This window comes from Xenopus laevis, chromosome 1L, assembly GCF_017654675.1.
Source record: "Xenopus laevis strain J_2021 chromosome 1L, Xenopus_laevis_v10.1, whole genome shotgun sequence".
NCBI classification, from domain to species: Eukaryota; Metazoa; Chordata; class Amphibia; order Anura; family Pipidae; genus Xenopus; species Xenopus laevis.
The window spans coordinates 56092083-56115779 of NC_054371.1; the positions used below are offsets into that span (position 1 = coordinate 56092083).

Below are 23697 nucleotides of genomic sequence, written 5' to 3' on the forward strand. Positions count from 1 at the left end.
CTATTGTTTAGTAGTGCACAAGAACCAAACCAATATCATTTAAGATCTCCCTCAGTTCCTTAGGGGGTGGAATTCCCAAAACTGGTGTAGATATTATTTCAAAGTGGGAACCTATAACCATCCGATTCTCATTTGCTTTAGAATGATTTGTTGGTTACGATGGGCCTCAACTAGCTGGCTAGCTAGAATATAGCCGACCATACACAGATCAATCATCACTATTTCAGACAGCATCTGTAGCTTATTGGGCCATGTATGGGTTAAACCAACATTCTTCAAAATGAAGCCTTCTCCTTATTCTTTATATGGTTCTTATAATCCAATCTTTGGCCAAATAATTGGATCAGCTTGATTTGGCAGAGCACAATGTCCTGCAACACCAGCACTTTCTTACTCCAGACAATGAAATGGTTTCATTCCCCTCATATGTAATGGTTCTAAAGTTTTTATAGGAAAACAAGTAACTCTCACAGTAACGCTTGTCAGAAAAAAGAGAAAGAAACATGACCTAAAAAGATAAATAAAATAAAAGCAACACAATCCCCAGTATAACAATCATTGCTCTTTGTTGCTTGGAAAGAAAGTAATTGCCAAGTGCCTTGACACTTGTAGGAAATATTTTGAATGATCAAAATGGAAAGTTTCAATTATCACGAGTGTTAGCATTTGCTCATTTGTAGCATTGTAGGCCGCCATACTGGCTCCTGTTGGGAGTTGGCCGTTGCACAGATGGGGGCCTAAAAATTTAAGGAAAACATCACTGGTGATGTCACCCCTAGCAACAAGCAATTTCAACAGTCACCTACAAGTTAGAAAAGCAAAGATGATTGGTTGCTATGGGCAACACCACTGGTGATGTTTTCCTCCAATTTTTTTACACAGCATGATAAATAGGCCCCATGGTGTTCTGACCACCCGGATGCTCTCAGGGAGAAATGCAGCAGTCAAAATGAACTTAAAACACTCATTCAGAAAATTGTGTTCAATAAACAGAGGCCAAAATGGATTTCTACGCTCATTTTATATCTAAATACTTGGGATACAGATATAATCTAATAAATGTATATAAGGAATTTCCCCTTTGGAAGCCCTTTTAAAAAGGCAATCAGGCAATTCTAGATTTCTCTCTCCAAAAAACAAAATGATCTTCTTGTGAATTTTTGATGCATCTCTGACTCCTCTCTTTTACAACTGTCCCAAACCCAGATGTTCCCAGGCAGTTTTCAGCAGGGCCATACATTTCTCAATGGCTCATATGGCCAGGGGAATGGACTAGATTACAGTACCATCTCCTCTGATTGCCTGAAACAACTTCCCAGCTAAATGAGATTAAATCCAGAAGCAAAACCGGAAAGGAACAAATACAAGAATTCTTCAATTACAAAATAATTTAAAGTTTGTCACCTTTTATATTTATGTTTAAATTAACAAAAAAATAACAACTAGGATTTAGTGTCTTGCAAATGGTAAAGAACAATAGTTAAGTTGAATAATGTTAATAAAGGTCACGTCAGGATTCGATTAATCAACCAGCACCAAATGATAAACAGTAGAGAAATAAAGCAACTGGTGAACCTTAATTGGAACAGATGTGCAAACTGCTGGAATGCAGGCTAATAAATTACAGTGATGTCAACCACCTACATACAACTGAAGTATGTAAACCAGGCATGGGCAACTGGAAACCCTCCAGAATTTCTTCAGTTACAACTTTCTCAATCCAAAGGCTCTTGGTTGGGTCAGGTGTTGGAAGTTGTAGTTCAACAAATTCTGGAGGACCTGAAATTGCGCATCCTTGATGTAAACCATAGAAAAGTATCAGAGCCTTCCTACTGGTCTCACAAATGTGGTCTTTCTCCTTAGAAGAATGGCACATTGGGTGCTTTGTTGTGGTTCTCCATGCTGATGACCACTCTGCTGTTACATGGAGAATTGTGTCAAACCAAAGGCAGATTGTGCCATTCCTAATAAAGAGAGTTTATTTTATAAATGAGCGCTCAAGAACAACTCAAGTCATTTGTATCGCACAGTTATCCTTGTTACATCACAACATGTCCTGGGAGCTCCTACACCCTATACAAACTACACAGACTATGAACATGAATTGTAGAGAGTAGCTTTGGAAAGAAACTTTTTCCTTCTGACAACCACACTGACTCCATCTGAAAGCAGCTTCCTTTAAAGTGTGCCTGTTTTAAATTGACTGAAATTACATGATGCCAATTATACAGAGAAAAAAACTGAACAAAGAACTGTAGAAGAAAACAAAAACAAACGTAACAACAAAAAAACTTGAAAGCAGCAAATGCTACAACACAGAAGAATCATGCTACGTTGAGGGAGCTCTCCCACCATAAGTTCACTGCAGCAGGAATGCCTGGCTATCCAGCTGCCTTTAAGAATAACTCCCTTGTTTGTCAACATCCAAACTAGAATACAAAGCCAAGTCATTATTGTAGTATGCAACATGTTCTTCTACATCCTCCCCAGTAAAGCAAAACTAAGGCCATGGGGAATATCACAATTCCTTGTATGTCATGTAAACTTCAACAGGTTCCTAGATGAGAAAGCAGAGTTATGGAAGAAACAAGTCCATGCTCTTCTCACTCCTTTCTCCAGAGTGCATTTGCTCTCTTCCTTAAAGGTAGATTCCCCTTTTCAGCCTATGGAATGACTGTAAAGTCCAGCTTATAAAAGGATTTGGGCCACATGTGGAGAATGTGTACTTGCCACAGCAGCCAACAGAGGAAGATCACTTGAATCAATCCTGAAGAAGAAAGGAAAACAAAATATTCAATACATGCAATTGATGTTTGCTTTTGTTAATAATTATCCCAGAACAGAGAGGGCTGCCAAGTGCACTCTTCCAATAATAATCATACCATATATTATAATATATAAAAAAATAAAAATAAAGTTCTTCCTTGGAGTGCTGTCACTTTGCATTTTTATATTTTGACCTTTCGACCGGCACCCAGGTTCTATTTTTTAGCAAAAGGCGTGCGTCCATTTGAACTGTATATATATATATATGTATGTATGTATGTATGTATGATGCACCGAATCCACTATTTTGGATTTGGCCAAACCCCCGAATCCTTCGTGAAAGATTTGGCCGAATACCGAACCAAAATCCTAGGGGTGGGAAGAGGAAAACAATTTTTACTTCCTTGATTTCCCTCCCCACTCCTAATTTGCATATGTTAATTAGGATTCGGTTCGGCCGGGCAGAATCCGAAATCCTGCTGAAAAAGGCCGAATTCTGAACCGAAAAATACATTGTTGTGTTGGGAGCATGCCCGATATGGTAACTCGGTAAGTCCTAGGGGGTTATTTATGAAAATTTGATTTTATATATATATATATATATATATATATATATATATATATATATATATATATATATACTACATTTTTTTTAGTTTTTGGCATTTGGACTTAAATCAATAACCCCCTTAGTGTTCTGCTTATGTGCCTTGCCTATACGGATCGCATTTTAGGACATCCTGCAGCGAAATACATCTCCTTCATGCAATGTCCTATGCCTTCAGAATGGCGCATCGGTTGCCTTTACCGTCACTCATCGTCCTCTACCCTCCCTTCTCAGCCGTCACTCATATGAACTCCACCCTCAGCCTTCTGCCCTCAGCCTTCCACCCTCAGTTTTCCGCCCTCAGTCCTCCATCCTCCTCCCTACATCCTCCGCCATCAGTCCTCTGCCTTCCGCCCTCAGTTCTCTTCCTTTTAGTCCTCTTCCTTCCGCCCTCGCTGCTCAGCCCTCCCGCCTCAGATCTCTCTTTTCAGCCGAAAATCATATCCATAACTTCTTAAGTGGTGAGCGAGGGCGGAAGGAAGAGGACTGAAGGAAGAGGACTGAAGGAAGAGGACTGAAGGAAGAGGACTGGGGGCAGAAGGCAGATGACTGAAGGAGGAGGATGCCTAAGCCCATGAGAGTACTACCTGAAGAATCACGAACGATTGTGGAATTTTTTATATTTTGTTCCTAAAAAGGACCTCAGCTGGGTCTGATGCTTTTAAAAGAACAACATAGCATCACTTGTATCAGCACTAGCTGAAGAAAAACAGCCTCCTATGCTTGCTATCTTCTGTAACATAGACATTCATACACTAAAAATCAGTCAGCGAAAAACTGTACGTTGTAAGTTTAGTGAACAGTCCTTCACTCATTTCAGTGTATTCAAATCCAGCCCAATATTTGATTATATAAATAGTTGTTGAAGGGAAGGTTTGCAACAGGCTAGTCATTATACCAGCGAGTGGCAATTGCATAGTGATTTTACAGTGAATATCATTAGACTCCAGACTAATATTTAAAAAGAAACAAGTTTGTTTTATAGTTTCTTCTACACTGTCTCCATCTGAAATGTCCTGCAATAATAACACCTACTTGTTCAGCATGAGAATAGAAAAGAGAGCTGTATGTGCACAACATTAACTACATATTATTAATTAATTACATATATTACACACACACACTTACCCAAGAACAACACCGAGTTCCTTCACATGGACTCTTGTGTGTCCCCTCAAATATTCCGACAGCATTTTACTTTTTAAATACATCTCTTGCAGTTTGTCCTCAAGATGCATCACACACTTTTAAAAACAGAAAAATGACATTAAGTAAGACCTTACAGCTCGTGACTGTAAACTCAAAACTAAATAACAAATCCATTGTTAAATATTATTATATTAAAAGACCCTTCACTGAACATGTAAGGCTAGGGCCACATGGGGCCGAAATCAGCCTGCTGAAATCCACAGCCCCTTGCCGCTAGCCGTCTCCTCCTTGTTTTGGTGGATTTCGGTGAAGAAACGTGAGACTTTGCATTTTGCACCAAAATCCAATGAATGTGGTTGTGCCAGAGCAGACACAAGGCTTCCAGATGCAAAATAATAAAAATATACTGCTAGTGGCGAGGGACTGAAATTGGGAGTGTAGAAGAGTTCTTTCTTGTCGATCAGATTTATCAAGGGTCGAATTGAAAAATCTAATTTTACAATTCGATTTTCAAGCTATTTTTCTGTACTTTGACTATCGAATAGTCCAAAATTCAATTCGAAGTTGAAAAAATTTGACTATTCGAATATCAAAACTTATCATGTACTGTCTCTTTAAAAATTCGACTTCGACCATTCACCATCTAAAACCTGCCGAATTGCTGTTTTAGCCTATGGGGGACCTCCGAGAACCTATTTGGAGTCATTTGGTGGACTCTGAGAAATAAAAGTTTTTTTTGGGGAAAATACGTCGATTCATATTTGATCGAAAACGTTCAAAATTTAAATCGAACGTTTCGAATAAAGCCTATTCACCCACAGTTAAAATAATTAGATTTTTTTAATAAATTTCAATTGGTCTTTGTTTATTCGAATTTCGAGTTGATGGGAGTTTAAAATAACTCGAAATTCGACCCTTGATAAATCTACCCCTTAACCCCCCCCAAGTAACATAAATTGCCTCCTGTCCAGAGGTTATAACACAATTTTAACGTGTACAAATGTCTATGGGATAAAGGAGTAGATCACCTTTAAGTTAACGTGTTGTATGTTATACAATGACCAATTCTTAGCAACTTTTCAATTGATTTTCATGTTTTATTTGCTTTCTGCTTCTGTTTTCAGCTTTCAAATGGAGGTCACTGATCCCAGCCGCCAAAACCACTATTGTTCTGTCAGGCTACAGGTTTATCGTTAAGTTCCTTTTTATTCAGATTCCAGTCTCTCATTCAAAGTACTGTGTGGTTGCTAGGGAAAATTGCATCCTCGTAACCAAATAGCTCCTGCATTTTAAAACAGAGAGCTGCTGCTGAACAAAAAGCTAAACAACTATGAAAACACAAATTAGGGCCAATAGCAGAATCTCTCAGAACATCTCTCTCTGTGCACTGTGTATAGCAGGGATCCCCAACCTTTTGAACCCGTGAGCAACATTCAGAAGTAAAAGGAGGTGGGAGCAACACTAGCATGAAAATAGTTCATGGGGAGCCAAATAAGGACTGTGATTGGCTATTTGGTAGCCCCTATGAGGTCTGACAGCCTATAGGAGACTCTGTTTGGCAGTACAACTGGTTTTTATACAACCAAAACTTGTCTCCAAACCAGGAATTTAAAAAATAATCACCTGCTTTGAGGCCACTGGGAGCAACATCCAAGGGGTTGGAGAGCAACATGTTGCTCACGAGCTACTGGTTGGGGATCACTGGTGTATAGCATTCTAAAAGATTTCATCTCAGGGGCCCACAGATTAATTGAATATGTAGGACGTCTCTCCGGTGAAATGTGCTTTGTGTTTTGCTTTCTCTGTCCAGTGGAACATTCTGACAGCAAGAGGGAAAAAGCTGCGCCCTTCAGCCAAGTACAGCTTCTATGCCCTCTGGCTATTTTTGAGGTAAGCGATTATTCACAAGAACCAAAGAGCTGGGGCCTGAAAACTTATGCTGCTTTAAAGTGCACTCATTCTTTCTCTCTGGCTGCCATTACAGCTCAATGATCCTCGGGGATAGAGAGAGAGAAATATACAGAGTGGAGTCTTACTGGAAATGCTGTTTGCATATTGGATCCTCGGCCACCAATAGCAGCTCTGAACTTTTGCTCAAGCATTTTTGAACTTACATTAATTGTTGTTTTACTTCTAATTTTCATGATCTCAGCAGCTACTTAAGCTTTAGCCTTTCTGTCTGGCCCATGCCAGGACATTGGCCACTCTTGTTTAATTCATGACATGAGCACCGGACCACTGCTAATATCATGAAAATAACAATAAAAATAATAAATTGAAATAGTGCTCAGAAAAGCAGTTTTAATTGATGCTATGTTGGCATATATCCCCTTTAAAGAACAAGAGAAAAGTGGTAATTTGTTAGGCACCCCCAGTGATTATAATTGTTAACCTCAGAGCCTGGGCCAGTGCTCCACTTCACTGAAAACTGCACTGCATTGTATAGAGTGTCAGCTATATTCTCTGCTGCCCAACTACAATAGAGAAAAATCAGGGCTCAAAAACTGAATGCCAAAGTTGGGTGTGAGTAGGGTTGCCACCTTTTCTGAAAAAAAATACCGGCCTTCCTATATATGTATCCTTTTTCCCTATTAATAACATTGGGATCAACCATTATTTTTACTGGCCAGGAAGACCAGGACCAGCAGCAAGATGGTGTCTCAGCATTCCCTTTAACAGTGTCTCAGGTTAGAAATTAACTGGCACCCCTTTCCCTTCTCCTTTAACAAACATGGCAGGAGCCCATTAATGTAACAAACAATAAATTCAGTAGCCAGAGAGCCTTGCGTATAATCCTATGTAGATTATTCCAAATGAAAGTTAGAAGCCACGTGGGAAATTGTAGAAGCCTCTAGTAACAACATTTCATTCGGAACGTGAAAAAAAAACTTACAAACACAGATGGAGTTTTGAGCTTGTAAAGCTGTAAGATAGACTGCAGCAAACTGGACACTTGACTAGATACCAAGACATCCGTCCCAAGCTTCATACTGTCCAAAGACTTCTTCTGGCTGCTGGCCACCTGCACCGACCATTTATCTGTGTCTGCAATAATACAAACAGCTTCTGCTATTGGCTCATCCAACACAGGGTGCTAGGGGGAAAAAGGAAAAACAACACGGTCAGCCCATAGAAAGCAGATACATACATAGTTTACATACTGTTTAAACAGTCGTCATTCTCAGAACACATGATCAGTGAATTACAGCACACATATTAGTTGGGAGCAAACCTTTCAGCACCTATTATACACAGTGCTTTATAACTTAGTGGAAACCAACATAACACGACTCAGCTTCCTAAATTTAGTGTCGCGAAGCAATATAAATCCACCTCGTCTGTTTGTGTCTCAGTGATGTGATTTGTTTATCACTAGTCTCTTCTGATCTGTTTGTGGGTACAGGCATGGGATCCGTTATCCAGAAACCTGTTATCTAGAAAGCTCTGAATTATGGGAAGACCATGTACCATTTTAATTAAATGGTTAACATATTTAAAAATGATTTCCTTTTTTTCTGTGTAATAATAAAAAAAACAATACCTTGTACATCACCCCAGCTAAGATATAATTAATCTTTATTGGCGGCAAAACAATCCTATTAGATTTATTTCATGTTTAAATGATTTTTTAGTAGATACAGAAAGATATCTTATCGCCCAAGTCCCAAGCATTCTGGATAACAGGTCCCATACTTGTATAACGGGGAATGAATGTTCCACGCGTTTGGGGACATCTGGATCTTAAATGCAGGAGCAGCTTTACACAACACAAACTTCTAGTAGCTCCCAAACAACTCGGTAAAGAACAATACCAGAGCAAGACCAAAACTAAGTGTTATGGTGATATCTGTAGGCCACTATGATGGTCTACAATGGTAAATGCCATAAGAAGCCCTCATACCAATTACTGACACAAAACATAAAAGTAATGATGACAGGCAGAGAAATGTGTGCTATCGGATGCAATTACTGTTACAACTCCGTGTGTATCAGATAGGGCACTTTCTATTCACTAGTGTTAGGAATGTAATAATTAAAGGCACTGAGTTTGCCCAGGAGCAGTAACCCATAGCAACCAATCAGCAGGTAGCATTTACTGGTCACCTGTTTAAAAGCAAACTAAAACTCATTGGTTGCTATGAGATTCTGCTCCTGAGCAATATTCGTCCTTTTTATACATATAGGGTAAATGCCATAGCGAATACTGAGGCAGGCACCACTTACCTAACCAACTTCAGCCACTTAAAGTGACCCAAAGGAGATTTCTAGCTCTTATATTAACAACAAAAAAATATCATTGCAGTGCCATGCGCCACTTTGGGGCCTTTTATATAAATCAAGTTAAAAATTGGCATAAAATAAATGGTGCATTTTTAAGACTGCACTTTTTGTCCTGTATGTGATTTGACAGCAATTATCATCATACAATAGCCTTGTTACTGTATTATCAATATGTGTTTTTTTGCTTTTCCGAAGCTCAAATGTCATAATGGTATAAATTACGACACCGCCACACTAAACTTTCCATATACCTAAAATCAATATACAGCTTTATAAATACTCTGGATATTATGCAGCGATACCTGGACAAAAATGAATAATAGGTCTCCCCCCCCTCCCATACAGCTTTATCACTATATTCATTGCGCCAACTTACATGTGTTGCATGGGCCAGACCAGATGGCAAACACTGCTTCAGTTTTTCATCACTACTTATACCTTGAAGCACCATATCAGGCATGTACGTGGGGCAATAGCCCGCAAAGAGAGATCTGCCGAAGTTTTTCAGACTTGGGTTGCTGATGACATCAGACCTAAAATGGCAAAAATAGGAAAGTTTATTATAAAAGGCAGATTTAGTACACATTTTTTAAGTTTTGAATTAAAAAAAATTGAAATAGTTAACTATACTCAATTCTAAGAAACAGGTTGTATAGGAAGAGGTCAGCTCAGGAGTCTGGAGGACATGGCCCAAGTTTTAACATTAATGGTGCAGATCAGGATTGAAAATTAATTGGACATAAAAGCCATGCATACCTTGGTAACAGTAGTGGCTATCATTTCAAGTATGTACTTTGGTGCAAGAGCTACTGCAGACAAAAGATGCTGAAACTGATTTTCATACCTATGTTGCCCATTTAAATGTGAAAATTACATTTGAAATTTGAAAAAACTTTCCCATTTGCACAGTGCTCCTAGCTCTCCCATTTGTTCAGGCTAATTTCAATCATAAATAATAAGGCCTTATCTAGTAAATGTTTTCCTCTGAGCCAGGTAAAATAAAGAACCAGAAGTTGTGTTTTTATTTTGCATTTCTTCAAAGGACAGGAAGAACCATTTCCATCTAGGTTACCTTGGCAGTGGAAGTTCCACCTCTGAATGATTGTGATAATCGGAAGTCTCGTGACATGTAACAAACTCGTCATCACTGTTTCCTAGGGCGCTGTCACAGCTTTCATTTCTTGGAATGTCTCCTTCTGCTCTGACCTCACTGCTTTCTGGTTGGGCCTCACTGGGGAGATCTTGAGAAGGTAGTGGGAAAGAACATACATTAGGTCCCATGTTAGCAGTGTGTTTGGGGGGATTTTCACAAGTCCTTGTGTCAATACTGTAGAATTGTTTTCCTTCTGTAACAGAGGGCAAGAATTTCTTGGATAAAAACTCATGGGAGGGTAGGACATCTACTGTATTTGTTTCAATACTATTCCCTTCTGCAAAGTACTCATCAAATATACTGGAACAAACATCACAGGATGGAATCCGCAAATAAATATCCTTTTTTGGTGTAGTAACTGGACTATCACCTTTATCTTTGGAGTGGTCACAAGATGGCTCATGATTTTGGTTTACTGCTTCTGTCAGTCCCTTCCTACAACTTTCTAAGTCCGGTGATGGAGAGCAGCCCACAACAAAAGTTACTTTATCAACCGGACACTCGCTATTAATATTGTTTGTATGCGGGCCAGTCTTTGACCACTTTGACGTAGTTACAGGAGATGAAATGTATTCCGGTTTCATGAGGCTTTCAACACTAGATGCTGCAGTTCTTGTGACAGGAATGAGTTTCTCCAGTTTGGGATCGTTAACATAAATTGGGCGTTCTTTGCAAGAGCTGGAACTGCCATGCGTGGATTGATATTCATTTGCACCCAACAACGTATGACTATTTTTCTCTTGCTGTGAGAAACACCCATCAGATTTCCTTATAGAACCATCTGCACCCATGCCCTCGGGCCAATTAGGTTTTGGTGAAGTTGCACCTGTGTTGTTGGGCAAAGATGGCGGCACCAGAGCTGGTTCATTATTAACATTTACAATGACATATTCAGAATCTTCCACCTCTCCCTTCTCCAGAGAGGTTGTCATTTGACTGCCATTTATAATTTGCTCTCCGTCCCTCAGAAGCCGGCTGTGCACAAGATGGTTCTCTTGAAGCTCTGAGCAGCGAATGAAATACGTTAAAACGTAAAGGATGCGATGAACCAAATCTTTCCGTTTGCCGACCACTACAGTTCGAGTCATCCTGACCGGAGATCCAATGGCCCCATATAAGTCTCCTGTGGATGAGGAAGTGGAAAATGAGAACAAGCAACTCTATGGATAAAATATTGCTGTCATGATAGACTCAGTCCACATCATTAACACACTGTATAGATATTTATTGGCAGATCACTGGGAAAAATCTTCCACCTGAAATTAAAATGGCCATAAAAATATGAAGCTATGGAAAATAGTCGGTATCAAACTGCAGATAAGAATGTGCTGTAACCAATAAGATAGTATTTCTGTTACTACAGAGAAACCTTAGTCACATCAGTACATGGCACATTCCACCCTGTATCCACACTGGAGGAGTATGTGATCTTATAAACTTAATGAAACAGAGCTGCTTAGTGGTTTGTCACCAACAACTTTAAAAACATCTTACATGCAGATTCAGTCTAATGCTAAGCAGATTTATTATGACAGGTCTGAGCCGGTAATCAAGAGAGAACCAACAGGGCAGATAAGGTGAACACCATTTCAGGCCCACAGTGCAAATTAGTTAAAAAAGTCACCAGAAAAGCAATATTATTATATAGTTTGCTTAAGTATGCATACTGAATGTATAGGTTTTCTTTATTAACAAATAGCTTATATATTTGTGACAAACATGTTTTTGGCCTGAGGGTAATAATGTATATATATATTTTTTTAAACTGGCAGTCTCTGAAGATGTAACTTACCAAGCTGTGCCCAGAGGGGGTTGTAAGGGTGTGACTTTGCCAGCAGGTTGACGGATTGCGAAGTATGTTTTTCTGAGAAGGATTTGATGGGAGGGTGGCCATTTGGCATGACAGTTGGAACCCAGGCCAAGTGGTAGGTTAACACAGCCGTTAGTAAAGCTGCAAAAAACCTGGAAATTGCAAATGAACACATGAAACTGTCGGATTTCTCGTTGCCATTAGCAAACTGCTGACAGGGATGGAGGAGGGAAATAGTAGTAGAGACTTGTGCGGTTGAGATCTATTGTTTCAAATACAAATTCCAGCCAGGATGCTGATTGTTATCTCGGTTATAATGGTGCCAACATAAAGACAAAAGAATGTGGGATTTTCTGATTCATTTCCATGGCAACCTGAGAGAGCCTTCCTGTTCTACACTTCTGTACTTTACCACTCACCCACCTATTCCTCATATTAAATGGAGATGTATGCAAATTTCCTACTCCCACCCACTGACATCATTACACAGAGGAGCCCAGTCCCCTATTTGCATTTACACATAGTATAACATTATGCTTGCCTAACAATCCAAAGCAATTCTCTTCCCACAAGTATATAGGAAACATGTTCCTTATCCTAAATCCCTGAAGCCCCACTAAATAATCCAGGTTTATGTATGGGGAAACAAGCTCCTTATATAATGTGTGCAGACATCGAAACTTACTGATTTTTATTTAGCTGCTCAGAAAGGTAAGCAAACTCTTTGAGAAACTGCTGGCAGAGGTGACTTTTCTCAGAACTATTGGACACCATGGTGAGCCACACCGGTTCTGCAACACGAGGTACAGAGTACAGGTTCCAGATAGTTTCCCTGGTTGACAGAAAAAAAAGAAGCACAAAGTTAGTTCCATGCAAATCATACATTTAACTTTAAACGTTTCCAAAGTGCTAGTGAATATTTGTTAGATAACCAGACAACACCAGCAGATCAGCAGACGGTTCTGTTAGCATTACCATCACCTTGATGACCGAGCTGTCCTGCTATACGACTGTCAAGGAGAATTATTGAATGCTAAGGGGAAATCTAACCAAACATGTACCATGGGTTCACATATGATCGCTTAAAATGAACAGCCAAATTCTGCAAATGACAAGGCATAAGGAGATAAACTCCAAACACAATTGCAGGTATTAGAGAAACAAGTCATCGAACACCCAGCCACAGCTGCTGCAGGCTCCACCTGAGAAATTGTTACCTGTCCATCTGACCTAAACCAATGATAATCATCTCCAGAGTGATATTAATACACTGAGCCTAAAGGCCCCCATACACGAGCCGATAAAAGCTGCCGACAGACCGAGTCGGCAGCTTATTGGCCTGTGTGTGGGGCCATCCGACGTGTTCCCCCATCGATATCTGGCCGAAAGTTTGTCAGATCTCGATCAGCAGGTTAAAAAATTTGTTCGGATGCAAAATATCGGGGAGAGATAAGTTCTTTTGGCGACATCGCCAAACGAGAGGATCTCTACATCTATGGCTACCTTTATAGTGAAGTACTCAAGCCTTCTAAACATCAATTCAGTTATAGTGGATATATTGCATAAATATTCTAAATGCAACTGAAAAATGGGTAATTTATAAGGCTTGAGAAGGTGAGCTTAGCTTTTAGAAGTGGAAATAGAAACACAAAAATACTAAAAATGGAGACAAAGTCCTTTTTTCAAGTTCAAGAATCCATTAGCTATGAATAAATAAATCTAGGTGTGTTTCTTTAATAGTCTGATATGCAAACATTATCTTCTTATTAAAGAATAGTCACTAATGTTACAAGTAAGAAAGCACAATGTATCCAATATCCTACAATGTACTTTAGGGTGGTTTAAGTGCTTCATTATAATCTTCTCAATGCAGATTTAATTTATTAGAGGGGACAATGTATTTTGTGTGTGTGTGTCGTAATCAAGTCAATATTTTGTACTATAGAATATTTCTCAGTACTTCATACCTAAAGTGTCCAAGTGCTTCCATGACCCGACTAAGGTAGAATTGAACCCGATGACTCGACTCTGTAATTTTTCTGCAAGAAATCATAGCCTAAAAAGAATAAAAAATATATACATTTAATCTAGACTTTTATTTCCATCCCAAAATAAAAATAAGATAAAAATGGCATTCTAGGATACACACACAAAACTATTTCTAATGTACATAAATTTTGCTTTTTTTTTGGAACTGGGCCATAAGGCACATGCAGAACAGAGTGCCTTAAAGGAGACATTTTATGTAAAAAAAACAAGAATGTACCAGTGCATTTTACTATTTTAGATATAGTAGGAATGTGCTTTAAAAAGTTCTGTTTCTGGTTACTTTATTGAAAATTTCGGCATAATCCCATAGTCCCACCCATCTGTTACACTTCCTGCTGCCTCCTTTTCCAGGCTGTGCATGGGAGCCGGCGGCAGTCAGCACACTGCACTGTACGATAGGAACCAATCAGCAGCTAGGTTGACCTGATAGGGAACTGAAGCCTGTCTTTGCTTGTGTGACTGCAGGGCTGTGATTGGCTCTCCCTTTCCTAGTGCTTCCGGCAGGGACCGTTAGGACATGCCCACCCCCTATTTGAAAAAAGGGGCCAGTGGACATCTATAGGGAGCTCAAATAAAGGGGCTCATTTTTAAAGATAATATTAATTTTAGCACAATGTGAAACCAACACCATATAGTATGCATAATTGCCTCCAAAATTAGTGTTTTTTCATTTATCCTATATGCCTCCTTTTAGTGACCATACAAGGACAGACAATTGCTGCTGTCATAGACTGTTTTGGTTGGCTAAGAAAACATTAGGTTGTCTACGCACTACTGCCATGCATTGCCCCTTCATATCAACTGATTGTTTCACAAAGGCTGAACATTCAGATCAACCAAATATGGACCACCACTTGGGTTTCCAAATCAGCCACACGTCTGCTTGATGGTCACCTGGCCATGTACCACAAGGCTGGATATTGCCATAATATAAAAGCACTCTTCAGTTAGATACCTTTTCTATAGCAGACTTCAGTTTGTTCATATGGGACTCAAACAGTGGGAAGTGAGAGAAGAAAAAATCTTGGAAACTGCTGTGGGAATCCTCCTGTTCTGGTAAGGAGAAGATGATGCTGACTGCAATTTTCTTTCTGCCGACTGTGGCAGGGTTGGAGGTATAAGTTTCATCGGACATGCTGAATGATTCATCTGCTGACCTGCAAGACAACGAAGGGGAACATCTCAGATGATCAGTGCGGTATGCAACTCAGCAGAAAAGACATAACATTCCTAAGACTGATGGGAGATACTGGTTATAAAAGGGTCTCAACTTTGATTTTTTAGAGTGGTCTGCCCAAAGTCATATTAAAAAGAATGTAGCTGCACCCTAAAAAAAGGTCCTTAAAAACCTGCTATGGACTAAACAATCAGCTGACAAGACAGGCTGTAAAACTGTTATATTACACTCACTTAAAGTCTACAAAATGTTCTCTCCCATACACAACATGACCTCCCCACGTACATCAGTAGCAACTTTCAAGGCGAATACTGACTTTCATTCAGGGGCAGCAAAAGGTTCTTTCAAATGGTGGACACAAAATAATTTGCACTCTCTCTATTCTCTGACCAAGTCGTACTATCTACTATCAGCTCCAGGAATCCCACAACATCCCACAATGTGAATTCTTGCAGTAGCACTAAATAAGACACTACGTAGGCACTTTATGGAAATAAAAAAAAAATTCCCCATGCCAAGACTATTTGAATTAATGGGTCTATGTTTTTCCCCAAAGGTGAGCTATTTCAATAATTTATGATCATTTAACCCATCTCATTCCTTTAAAAGACTTGATATTTATTCAGCTTTGGTTAAAGGGCTTACACATATGTATGGAGGAAGACCATTGGTCTGACATCATTAGAGATACTGTACACTTTTCTATCAATATAGCCATTTAACAAACCTCCCAGAAACTCTTGCATAAATGTTACCTAGTGCCCACACGACTGGCAAAATGATACCCCTCTTGTTCTCCCTTTTGTTTTATAAATTGTGGCCAACAGGGAACTTTTGTGCCCATCTGGTGGGTATGTCCCAAAGCTGTTCAGTTCTGGATTCATATCTATACATTAATTACAAACGTTACCAGTTTAATGCTAAGAAAAGACCCAATGAAAGCACTAATAGACAGGAGGCAATAAATACCTTAGGAGATGGATAACCCATATATTTTCTGCCTCAAAACAAGTTATAGCAGCTGCCTGGAAATCGCCAACTCTAGACTTTCACCTAATCATAGTTAAATTAGACACTGTCTTTGTTTTAGAGAAGCTAACCAGCCTGAAAAACGATTCACAGAAAATGTTCTGGATTCCCTGGCTGACAGAGAGGAGCCTGCCCACAGCTAACTTCCCAACAGATACAGAAAAGTCGTAGGTAAATCCCACCTACTTTCCCCTTTCCCACTCTGACACCACGTTTAGCTCCTATCATATTGGGACTATAAATGACAGTATCCATGATGCTTTGCTGTATCTGTCTATTGTTACTAAGTTTATTTGGTTCAGAATATTTATTTTACCAAACACCGTGCCTTGATACCTCTGCAAACTGGGTATTATCCAGTAACTGGATTCCCTGGACTATGTTTTTTTATATAAAATAAAGATATAGATTTAAAATAAAAATTAACTTCCAGATAACAATGTGCTTCATGTAATTTAGATCCTGAAATTTGCAACATAAAACGTGTCCACTACATTAGAAGAGATGGATCTGGCCTAGACTTTTAAATTCTGGTAATGCAACCTAGGCCATACATTGCAAAACAAATATTTAAAATAATAATTAATTCAGGCAATACTTGCCACCGTGGGATGACTCCATTCTCTAGACTTGTTGTCTGACTCCGCAACCATCGCCGCTGGTAGCTGCTGGCATAATTACTCGAGTATGAAGACCCCGGAGATGGGAGAGGAGTTATTAAGAGACTGCTCAGGGAAGCTGAAAAAGAATAAGAAATATAAAGCACTTCTTATCTCAAAACAATACCTTGTCTATGGTACATTCACTGAAATAATGCTAGCATAAAGATCTGAGATAGATGTAGTAAATGGGCCTTAATAATAATAATAATAAAAATAATAATAATGGACCTCATCAGTATCGCTATATAGAAAACAATAATACATACTAAGAAAGACCAAATCTCTCTAACAAAAATCAAGGCACCTTTAATCACTATCTTTTTGAACAGGAATTTCCAGAAGCAAACAGCGAACAATTTTAAAGTGAAATCCTTTCTTTGATTGGAAAAGTGAAATGTTTTCTGAGTCTAGTTACATTAACCAATAGGATACGAGACTGGTGTCAAGAGAAGGAATGAAGTTAAGCGTAACAGCAAACTAACACAATGGCATTACCTGATCGAGCAATACCGCTGTCTTTGTCTTCACTGTGTCCCCGGCTGGGCATATCAACAGGTGTGCTGTGAGCTGCAGAAGCAAGAGGCACATCAACCATTGTCTAGAAAATATCCTTCCCACATCATAATATTTTTAACATACTATTTTAGTACTTTTAGTCTGGCATACAGTAAAAAAGTAGTTAGACTTGTGTTCCAGCAACTAATTCCACAGTAAGCACTGAACCCAATCTCATTACACCTAAAAGAAACCACCAAGCTTTGAGCATGCACGTCTTAAAGGGATTCTGTCATGATTTATATGGTGTAGTTGTTATTAGTAAATTACACTGTGTACATTGCAAATAATTCATTCTAACATTTTAAATTTTATTCTTGAACCAATAATTTTTTATAGTTGTAATAATGGTGTGTAGGCAGCCATATTAGGTGATCATGCCTGATCCGGTGCTTTCAGAAAGAGCCAGCACTTCACAATGAACTGCTTTCAGATCAGCTATTGTTTCTCCTACTCAATGTAACTGGAGGAGTCATAATGGGACTTAATTTTTACTATTGAGTACTGTTCTCATATCTACCACTAGGTGGGGTATGGGAGCATTTTTAGCAATACAGGTGCGAGTGAAATGTTATCCTCTCACCTTCCCATTGTTCTGTTGATAGGCTGCTGGGAGGGAAGGAGGGGGTTGGAGCTAGCATCACTCCAACTTGCAGTGCAGCAGTAGAGAGTGACTGGAGTTTATCAGAGCACAAGTCACATGGTTGAGGGCACTAGGTAAACTAAAAATATGTCTAGCCTCATGATAAATTTCAAAATGTAATTTATAAAAAAATCAAATTACTAGCAGCCTATAAACCTATGGTTTAGATAAGCAATGCCATGCCTAAATTAGAGGTGGGATTTGGGTACCTGTTACCATTACTGTAGTAGACTTAAAGAATAGCTTGAAAACCAATTTTAATTTGCAGCTACTAACAACAATAGTTTTACATGTTAGAAGCAAGGAAATTCTTCAATGGTTTTTCCTACTGATGCTTATAAAAGGTGCAGGAAAATGTGAAGCCCCAGTAATCTGATGCCTGAGCCAACGGATACTGGGAGGTCCACAGATACTAAATTCATTATCACTCAAGATTCTACATTTAAATAAACAATTTTTACCTTTAACTTAAAATATAGGAGTAAGAAACTAGACTATATAATGCAATTAATCAGTGACAGATTGCTACACACCCATAAAGTAGTGGAATACCAAGTGCACCAATCAGTTATGCCATTACCTGTGAACTTTCAAATCAGCTGGATTTTATTTCCCCAATGGTTCTACATGTTCTATAGTTTAAAAAAAAACCCTTGCTACAATGGCCTGTTCCCAAGCAATATATCATACTGCTATTAGGAATCCTCCCCATTTTAAACATATTCAGGACTATTGAATGCTGCTTGCAGTAGTATTCAACAAGAGCTGCAAGTTGGACATCACTGCCAGGAAGGCTTAAGGCAGCCCTGGCAATGCCCAATTCAAATCCAAACTGGGTCACTATCCCAGACTTTATCAAATTGAAGATCATAAACATGGGGCAATATTACTGGCCCAGGTTATTGACAATGATTTCATCAGAACCATAAATTCTGGCCCGATGGAAACCAAAAAAAACAAGAACTGTATTTCTGGCCTCGATGGAAATCTGGCCCACAACATGACCCTGAGGTTTTGGCAAAAGCAAAACTAAAATGGCAAGAGCAGTCTGTGAAAGTTCCAAGGTACAAGCATGTTGTGTAATCAGATCAGTATATGCCCATTATTTCACCAGGTAGGACTACATGTTGGGAAGGAGCCCTTTGTCAATCATGGACTGTAACACTTTCAGAAATACCAGAGGTCATTTCTATCTTGAAAGAAAATAATGATAACAAAAAAAATAGTAAAGTGTAAAATGAAAAGGGGCAATTGTGGGGCATGTCATCAGTCATATAAGCTCCAAAGCAGGCTTAATGAAAAAGGCACATGTGTCGAAGCAATGGGGGGGGGGGGTATATGGGATATTTTGTTGCCCATGGAAAAAACAAACCATGAATCATTGTCCTTAGGGTGGAGCAGTAGGGGTCCTGCCCCCCTTAATGTCACAACATATACACTGTGCAATAGCTGATGGTTTCCCTCCATATAGTAGATCAGGGATGACCAATCTGGGACCCTCCAGATGTTATTGTACTACGTCTCCCCATTCTCACTGAAACCAATTGGCTATGGCATGGAGTTTAGCTGCTGGATGATCAAAGGTTTGACACTGTTGACCCCCCTCCCAAAATTTAGGAAGCTAGCCTTTGTTCATGTCCTGAGGATCCCAATCTTCAGATTCCAGAGCAACCCCTTGCTATGTGCCTAGGTATGAATGCAAAAAAAAGCCTGTAGAACAGAATTACGTAACCACTGTGAACTACAGTTTGAGGGAAGGATGGGGGTATAGGCTGTGGAGTGGCTGAAGGGTGACGATCTAGATTTAATTGTGATATTTATACAACTGGTAATGAGACCCATGGTAATTCTGAAAAGAAGAGGATTTTATAGATGTAGTATGAAAATCTGTTATTTTGTGTGGTCCTTATTTTGTTCTGCATTCCACACAAACCTGCAAAGAAAGAGGCACTCCGGATGAGCCGGAGGGGACGAGCTTCAAACATTGCAGGCAGCAGTTTGCTACCACACATCTGTAAAACACCTAAAATGGGAAGTGGAAGCAAATAAAAAGAGAAGCAAAAATAAAATAAAAATATAACAAAATGTCCTATTAACTTGCTAAAAGCTTCAGATATCCCCCCCCCATAACTGAAAGATGATATTAACCCAAATAAATCTACTGTAGCTGCACTGGCAACATTTACCTTAAGAACAATTGCTGGTTATTTGGGTTTATAATGTAAGAAATTAAGCATTCCCCTTTGCAAAAAATATATGCTACATGGCTTTTAAACAGACACAGCCAGTTTTATATTTAATTGCCTGAAGTTTACCCATCATTAAAAGTATTAAAAAAAACTGCTAATCCCACCAAAACCCACCAGCATCCTAGAAGAGATGAAAGCTCATACAAATACATACCTAAGTTAGAGTTGCTTTGACCTGGTAACTGACCACTCTGATTTGCACCAAGTTTTGCTCCACCTCCGTCTTGATTAATGTTCTCCAAGCTGTCCTGCAAGCTGAATAGGATGGTGAAAAAAATAGATATAGATTCATTTGAAACAAATACCTCCAATCATTTTCCTTCACATGAAGAAAGCTATAAATGAAGGCTTACGTATTAGTACTGCCGCTGAGGCTTCCCACTTTGGCCGAGAACACCTTGCTGATCAAAAGTTGCGGGGGGCAGCTGGTGAGGCAAAAGGCATAGCTGTAAATCCAAATGCTTCCATGGCAGGTAGCAGCAGAATATAGTTCAGCAGGCACTATTTTTTAGACTGTTGAAGAAACTAAACTTCAACATGGAAACAGCACCTACTGTAGGTAACTGAATAGCAAATAACATGCTATTTATCATACGGCTAAGATATAAAGAGAAGGAGGTGGGATACAGCCCCATCGCTATTCATCGTACATATACACACATATACACCAGTTCTTATTATACATCATCTTCAGAATGTAATGTTTCTGTTGGTTACTCAGATAAGGCTATGAATAGAATTGCCTACTCCTATGAATCAACTCATCCGGAGTTAACTAGGTCTGTTCATCCAACCGAAAAAGAAAGTTCACACTCACAATGAATAAATGTGTGCAGCACCCTCAGTAAGGAAGGCACAACTTGGGCAGGTAAATCACATACACCCAAGAATGCCCCCAATATTGGAATACTGGGTTCCCCTGAAGTGTCAGGCAAATGTCATTAGGAAATGCCGACTAGTGAAAATGGCAACGTGATTCCTGGATATTGCTGTTAAAATAAATGGGAAGGGAATGAACTTGAGTGTTTAATTTTCCCCAGAAGTCATTTAATGAAAATAAACAAACACACACAATGATGCATTCTTCAGGGATTCTGTCCCAAAAGAGTAGAGGATTCTGGCACATTAGAAATGAGCACACTGGGTGCTGTAGACTCACCGAATATAATGAATTTTCAAAGTGGACCCTTTGTAACTCATTGCCACCGAGCCAAACATCATCTCTCCTAGCATATTAACATCAGAGGCAGGCTTGGTGTACTGCAAGTCAAATAAAAGTCACTAAACACCCATAGTGCACCATGTAAAACCCCTGCACAGTTATACACCTGTATTATGATTAAATGTAAAAGTTGTGGAGTGTAAATTCTGGCAGAAAAAAAGAAGTGTTTTGTGTAAAAAGCAGGGTTTGGTGTCACTAGAATTTATTTTTAGTCTGGTAAACAAGTATAAAATGCAGTGACTGTACAGCTAAGGGTATAGAAAGAGATACAAGAGGAAAAGTGCCACAAGAGCTGCCCTGCTCTGTAAAGCTTGCCTCATTATTAAGAAGTGATGTTATTTTACACACCTTTATAAATATTCCCCTATGTCTTACCAGAGGAAAACCATAATGGTGCCCTTGGTATTATTATTATGTATTTTTAGCGCGCCAACATGTTGTTGAGTATGTATTTGATAGGACTGTTACCTCAGTTACAGGTGCTGGAGCCCCAAGGGGCACAAAATTGCACTTATGCTTGTACCCATAAGTGCAAGCTACGCTCTGTATGTTGCAGCAAAAGAACAAAACAAAATGTGCAAGTGGTAAGTACAGGGCTCCCTTAGGCTTGGGCCTTACGTGGGCCAAAGTCAGCTAGCTGAAATATTCTGCCTGATTTCATTCCTACCGCAGGCAGTAGCCTCACGCTTTTCTACAGTGAATCAGCTCGGCGCAAACAGACTCGGGTTTCAGTGAAGAGCCGCGAGTCTCTGCGTTTTGAGTCAAAGTCTGGCAAAGTCTTTTTGTTCCGAGCCGAATCAATGCGGAATAGAGAGGGAGGGCTGAAATCAGCCAACGTGTTTCAGCTAGCTGATTTTGGCTCCCGTGTGGCCCTAGCCTTACACTGTCCATGCCCTTGGGTGTCCTGGACAAACAAAAAAGGCAGGGGTGCTAGAGGATGCCTGTGGCTAGCCTACTTGGTGTCCCTCTAGTATGGAGCGACAACAGGTACTGCCAATATCACTCCATCAAGCACAATGCAAAAAGTTGCACCTGCGAGTGGCAGCCATAATCTTATGTGCAAAAACATAATCAAATCACTTGTTTGCCTTGCTGTAGCTTCTGGAAAAATGTGTACTGCACATTACTGAAACACCCCTCATTCAGAAAACCCCAAACATGTAAGATAACATCTGTAGTTATTTAACCACTGCAGTCTGTGTAGGTCCCAAAACTACCAGGGCTCCTCCCACTCACTCCTTGGAAATGACTGACAGTGGCAGTATGGACATTTGAGCCCCGAAAATATTCTACTGAGGGCCAAATCCCAGTTGCAACAAAACCTTACTGGTTGAGAAGTATCAGACGTAAAACTAGCCACATAAGGAAATCTATGGAAAATGCACAAATTACCAGGGACTCCTGGAATGTACAAGATTTAACTGCATTAACAATATTACTGCAAAAGCCCAACAGTTCTTAACACCATGTAAAGTTCTTGTGTAAAAGTTAGAGGAAAAAAATCCTTTACTTGCTTTATTGTAATATGTATAAATTTTACCTGGTATCTGGGCAGAGAATCTTTAGTTGAGTGGGTTGAACCATTTGACGCACTGCGGGAGGAGGAAATGGTGCAGGTCCCACTGCTGCTTGTCTGGCAAGACTTTGTGCTGATCTTTGCCGGCGCATCTTCACTTGCTCTCTGCAGAAAGTAACTCTGAGTAAGATTTGTGCTTAATTATGAATTAGATGAAGCTGTTCTAGTGGGGGAAAGACTTTATGTATACAACTGTAGTCAAACAGACTGTGTGTATATTGGTCTTCTCAAACTGGGATGCATCAGCCTTATCGATTTTGTAGATGGTCAAATACTGAGCCAAATCTGAACCCTTTTTAAATGGGACATTATAACAGGTCAATATTTTAACATTATAACAGGCATTAGCTATTGGATGGACCTTATAGGCTCAGTAAAGCAGTGTTTGGTACGTAAGGAGAGGAGTAATACTCTGATATAAATGATTCGTTTACAAAATCCACAAGACAAAATATTGATATTAAATACGTGGTTCACCTTTAGATTAACCTTTAGTATGTTATAGAAAGGCTAATTCTTTGCAACTTTTCAATGGGTCTTCATTTTTTCTTTGTTATAGTTTTTGAATTATTTGCCTCCTTCTTCTGATTCTTTCCAACTTTGAAAGAAGGCAATTGTTATTGTGACTTTTAATTACTCCTTCTACTCTACTGTTACTATGCACTGGTAAAAGATATGTGTTTGCTTCAAAAAGGCAACTATAGTTTATATAAATATGTTGCTGTGTAGCCACGGGGGCAGCCATTCAAGCTAAAAAAGGAGAAAAGGC

General features: G+C 39.4%; 1 protein-coding gene across 8 annotated transcripts in view; it reads right to left on the minus strand.

Moving 5' to 3' along the window:
- Window positions 1-507: 507 nt before the first annotated feature.
- Window positions 508-23697, minus strand: part of fnip2.L (folliculin interacting protein 2 L homeolog) — a 49637-nt gene continuing 26447 nt past the window's right edge. For 3 of the 8 annotated variants that reach the window (XM_041589336.1, XM_018231075.2, XM_041589340.1), the window contains exons 3-17: window positions 22893-23033; window positions 20484-20555; window positions 20285-20385; window positions 19815-19904; window positions 17179-17250; window positions 16624-16759; window positions 14771-14972; window positions 13734-13822; window positions 12452-12598; window positions 11749-11918; window positions 9876-11079; window positions 9180-9336; window positions 7416-7616; window positions 4502-4617; window positions 508-2767 (exon numbers count right to left, since the gene is read on the minus strand). In XM_041589336.1, the coding sequence (XP_041445270.1) occupies window positions 2689-2767; window positions 4502-4617; window positions 7416-7616; window positions 9180-9336; window positions 9876-11079; window positions 11749-11918; window positions 12452-12598; window positions 13734-13822; window positions 14771-14972; window positions 16624-16759; window positions 17179-17250; window positions 19815-19904; window positions 20285-20385; window positions 20484-20555; window positions 22893-23033 (2977 nt within the window). In that variant the 3' untranslated portion in view covers window positions 508-2688. Of the gene's footprint in view, window positions 2768-4501; window positions 4618-7415; window positions 7617-9179; window positions 9337-9875; window positions 11080-11748; window positions 11919-12451; window positions 12599-13733; window positions 13823-14770; window positions 14973-16623; window positions 16760-17178; window positions 17251-19814; window positions 19905-20284; window positions 20386-20483; window positions 20556-21289; window positions 21391-22892; window positions 23034-23697 lie in introns of all 8 variants that reach the window. The other 5 variants (XM_018231056.2, XM_018231047.2, XM_018231065.2 and 2 more) reach the window with 4 other exon arrangements.